Source organism: Palaemon carinicauda, chromosome 11 (genome assembly GCF_036898095.1).
Source record: "Palaemon carinicauda isolate YSFRI2023 chromosome 11, ASM3689809v2, whole genome shotgun sequence".
In the NCBI taxonomy this organism is placed as follows: domain Eukaryota; kingdom Metazoa; phylum Arthropoda; class Malacostraca; order Decapoda; family Palaemonidae; genus Palaemon; species Palaemon carinicauda.
In genome coordinates, this window is record NC_090735.1 from 137,113,436 (window position 1) to 137,118,435 (window position 5,000).

General features: G+C 30.0%; 1 protein-coding gene across 3 annotated transcripts in view; it reads left to right on the top strand.

The window, feature by feature from the left end:
- Positions 1-5,000, top strand: part of Pgant2 (polypeptide N-acetylgalactosaminyltransferase 2) — a 415,237-nt gene that overhangs the window by 141,263 nt on the left and 268,974 nt on the right. For all 3 annotated transcript variants that reach the window (XM_068383494.1, XM_068383491.1, XM_068383492.1), the window contains one exon: positions 2,961-3,265. In XM_068383494.1, coding sequence (XP_068239595.1) covers positions 2,961-3,265 — 305 coding nt within the window. The remainder of the gene's footprint in view (positions 1-2,960; positions 3,266-5,000) is intronic.

Genomic DNA, 5,000 nt, shown 5'->3' on the forward strand with positions numbered 1-5,000 from the left:
TTATCCTTTATTGAGAAAAGTGACCTAATAAGAGTAAAATTTTTATTATTGTCTATATATTATTTTTCACATAGTGGTATCGTTTCATTTTCAATTCTTTTCAGTAACTTGTTCCTCACATAAACTAAGCTAGAATCAAGTATTAAAATTCCTTAGTGTCAATAAACTACTTAATAATAATAATAATAATAATAATAATAATAATAATGATGATAATAATAGTCATAATGATAATAATAATAATAATAATAATGATAATAATAATAATAATTATTATAGTAAAAGTAATAAAAATTAATATTAATAATAATAGTAAATAATTTATTATTATTATTATTATTATATTATTATTATTATTATTATTATTATTATTATTATCATTTATATGATAATGTAGCTGCATATGTACCAAGCGATTTTGATAATTTAAAACCGTTAATGGCATCTAAAAGGTCACCTCTCTCTCTCTCTCTCTCTCCTCTCTCTCTCTCTCTCTCTCTCTCTCTCCTCTCTCTCTCTCTCTCTCTCTCTCTCTCTCTCTCTCTCTCCTGTTGCAATTAACATTATTCAGGTCATATTAGACGGTACTCACACTTTGTGGTAATAGCACTCGGCGGGTAATTGACCGATTAATTGAAAGGTCGGTTGTTAATTATGCAGTGGCTGGTGTGACCTGCCACGATATTATTATTATTATTATTATTATTATTATTATTATTATTATTATTATTATTATTCTAGGACTCTATTATCAACACTTTTTACATAAGATATTATTTACCCAGTAAGCATTATTATTATTATTATTATTATTATTATTATTATTATTATTATTATTATTATTATTATTATTTATTTATTTATTTATTTTCGCATGTATGTTTACATATACGAGTATATTACATAAGTAATAATAATAATAATAATAATAATAATAATAATAATAATAATAATAATAATGATAATGATAATAATAATAATAAAATTTCATTGTATATATATATATATATATATAGATATATATATATATATATATATATATATATATATATATATATATATATATATATATATATCATAACTGGTATTGAGATAAACTTACGATACAAAAGAAAATCTACGGATACATTTTCACAGCTTTCACCGTGCTTTCGATTTGTTGAAAATTATTATCATTATTATGTAATTTTAGATGCTAAATAACGCATGGAAACCAGATAAAGTTGTGGAGTATGTTTTTGTTATGATATATATATATTATAGAAATAACAAATTTTACTATTTCTGAATGAAGGTTTTGGAGAAATTATTATGAAGATACAGACACTAAGGCCGGGAGCGCACTAGCGACTCTGTGTGCCACAAAGCCACAGCATCGTGTGGCGGGGATGTGGTCTCCCATAGGTTTCCATTGTTTTCAAAACCACCCCACGACTGTGGCGGGGATGAGCGACAGAGAACCACAGTCACTTGCCACAGTCGCTAGTTTGCGCGGCAAAATTTGAAAACAATGGAAACCTATTGGAGACCACATCCCCGCCACACGATGCTGTGGCTTTGTGGCGCCACAGAGTCGCTAGTGTGCTCCCGGCCTAAGATACTACTGTAAATACGAAGTGTTGTAATCTAAATTAACGTTATTCATTATTATGATGTTTGTAAAATTTAATCATAAATCCACGATGAGAGAGAGAGAGAGAGAGAGAGAGAGAGAGAGAGAGAGAGAGAGAGAGAGAGAGAGAGAGAGAGAGATTCGCTAACGCCATTATAGCATCATCAGTGCTTATGACCTGTATTTCGTTATATAGAAATGTGTAACCTTGATTAATTTATTAATTCATAAATTTTCTATACATTTTTGTAATCCAGCCCTGTGATGATTCAGAGAATCCTTGAAATCCTCAAAAGGAAATAAATAAACACAACAGGATTACCCCGTAATAGAATCTCTCCCATCAATGGTGGTTGATTTGATTTCAAAGGTCAGCGCTAAGCCTCCTTTTCACCTGAACACTTCAGCATCACTTATGCTTGCACGTCTCTCTCTCTCTCTCTCTCTCTCTCTCTCTCTCTCTCTCTCTCTCTCTCTCTCTCTCTCCCCAACTATACTCAATGAGGTCATTTCTTTACATACAAATCACCAAATACATGGAACAGACTTCCAGCGGATGTAGTGAACAGTGACACGGTAAACGAATATAAGATTAAGTTAGATAAGATTATAAAAACTCTTTAAACGTTTAAACTAATTTGCTCTATCTAAGAGCAGATGAAGTCTCCGCGGATGGACTAAAAAGTCCTTGATACATCCAAAATTCATGTGACTCTCTCTCTCTCGCTCTCTCTCTCTCTCTCTCTCTCTCTCTCTCTCTCTCTCTCTCTCTCTCTCTCTCTCTCTCTCTCATTGATTCTTAGTAATTGTTCTATAGAACCTTGAAGGTAAACTTATGTATTATAATATAACCGTATTTAGTATATAAACCTCAGTTTCACCCTAACTCATTATTATAAAAATCGTCCTATTATCAATAAGCCGAATTTTATTATTAGGATTAATTATATCTATTTTATAACAATTTAGCAATTTTATTGTTAGGGTTGATTATATCCATTTTATAACAATTTAACAATTTTATTATTAGGATTAATTATATCCATTTTATAACACTTTAACAATTTTAATATTAAGATTAATTATATCCATTTTATAACATCTTAACAATTTTATTATTAGGATTAATTATATCCATTTTATAACACTTTAACAATTTTAATATTAAGATTAATTATATCCATTTTATAACAACTTAACAATCTTATTATTAGGATTAATTATATCCATTTTATAACAATTTAACAATTTTATTATTAGGATTAATTTTATCCATTTTATAACAATTTTGGGATTAGGTTTAATTATATCCATTTTATAACAATTTGCATGTCCTTCCATCCGACAGGGATCAGAAAACCTAGCGCTACGATTGAAGGACTCGGCCGTGACCTTGCAACAAGGATCGGGGTCCCTGGCCTCCAGGTCGTCCTCGGCGGGCGGCGGGGGAGTGATCGCTGGCCTTCATGTCCCCGGAGGCATCGGGGGTTCAGGCGGGGGCATCCGACCCTCCTTGTTCCTGGACGAGGAGGGCTACATTGCCGCCGCCACCCTCAGCCCCGGGGCGGACGCCTACGCCCGGAATAAGTTCAACCAGGCCGAGAGCGATAAGTTGGCGTCCAACCGAGCCATTCCCGATACCAGACACTTCACGTGAGTTTTCTGTTTCTGATGTTGTTTACTGTATTGTGTTTGTATTTATGTTTATATCAGTATATGGCACTGATGAAATTTTCGGGCGTCAGACAACTTATTGTAGCCAATGTATATATATATATATATATATATATATATATATATATATATATATATATATATATATATGTATATTATACATGCATATATATATATAAATATATATATATATATATATATATATATATATATATATATATTTACTTATAAGCCTATATATATATATATATATATATATATATATATATATATATATATATATATATATATATATATATATATATATATATATATATATATATATATATATATATGTATTGGACGATTTTTATGATACCAATTACAATTTATACATAATGACGGTCATAAAACACAGGTAGGCCTACTTGGTTAATTTACCAAAAAAAAAAAAAAAAAAAAACATACTGACGATGTTGATTCTTTGCTATAAACTCAAGTGCACTATCGATCAGCACAAAGTTATCGCTTATCGAAGCATACTATGTTTTTACTTACGATTTAGTACATCAATATACAAGTTTAGCTTTTCGGATTTCGTCTCCGTCTCTTTAGAGTCGATGAGCAATTATCCTCGTTCACTTTCGTAAAATATGCAAATTGAAAATGTGGGGAAAATGTAATTTCGTAAAATTTAAAAAGTGAAAAGATGGGAAAATGTGATTTCGTGAAATTTACAAATTCAAAAGGTGGGATAAATGTGATTTCGTAAAATTTACAAATTGAAAAGGTGGGGAAAATGTGATTTCGTAAAATATGCAAATTGAAAAGGTGGGAAAAATGTAATTTCGTAAAATTTGCAAATTGAAAAGGTGGGAAAATGTGATTTCGTAAAATTTGCAAATTGGAAAGGTGGGGAAAATGTAATATCGTAAATTTTTCAAATTGAAAAGGTGGGGAAAATGTAATTTCGTAAAATTTGCAAATTGAAAAGGTGGGAAATGTGATTTCGTAAAATTTACAAATTGAAAAGGTGGGAAAATGTAATATCGTAAAATTTGCAAATTGAAAAGGTGGGGAAAATGTAGTATCGTAAATTTTTCAAATTGAGAAATGGTGGGGAAAATGTAATTTCGTAAAATTTTCAAATTGAAAAGGTGGGAAAATGTGATTTCGTAAAATATGCAAATTGAAAAGGTGGGAAAAATGTAATTTCGTAAAATTTGCAAATTGAAAAGATGGGAAAATGTGATTTCGTAGAATTTGCAAATTGAAAAGGTGGGAAAATGTGATTTCGTAGAATTTTCAAACTGAAAAGGTGGGGAAAATGTAATATCGTAAATTTTGCAAATTGAAAAGGTGGGGATAATATAATTTCGTAAAATTTTCAAATCGAAAAGGTGGGAAAAATGTAATTTCATGAAATTTTCAAATTAAAAAGGTGGGAAAATGGGATTTCGTAAAATTTGCAAATTGAAAAGGTGGGAAAAATGTAATTTCGTAAAATTTGCAAATTGAATAGGTGGGAAAATGTATTATCGTAAAATTTAGCAAATTGAAAAGGTGGAGGAAATTAACTTAAGATTTAACGCTGTTGAAGTAGCGGCAACAGTGAAATTATAATAACGCTATTGATAATAATGATCATAAGTTAAGGAATGTATGTGTGTATGTGTGTGTGCATCATAGTTGATTATGTTAGATATTTAAAAAGTAGTTGGGGAGATTGACAGCC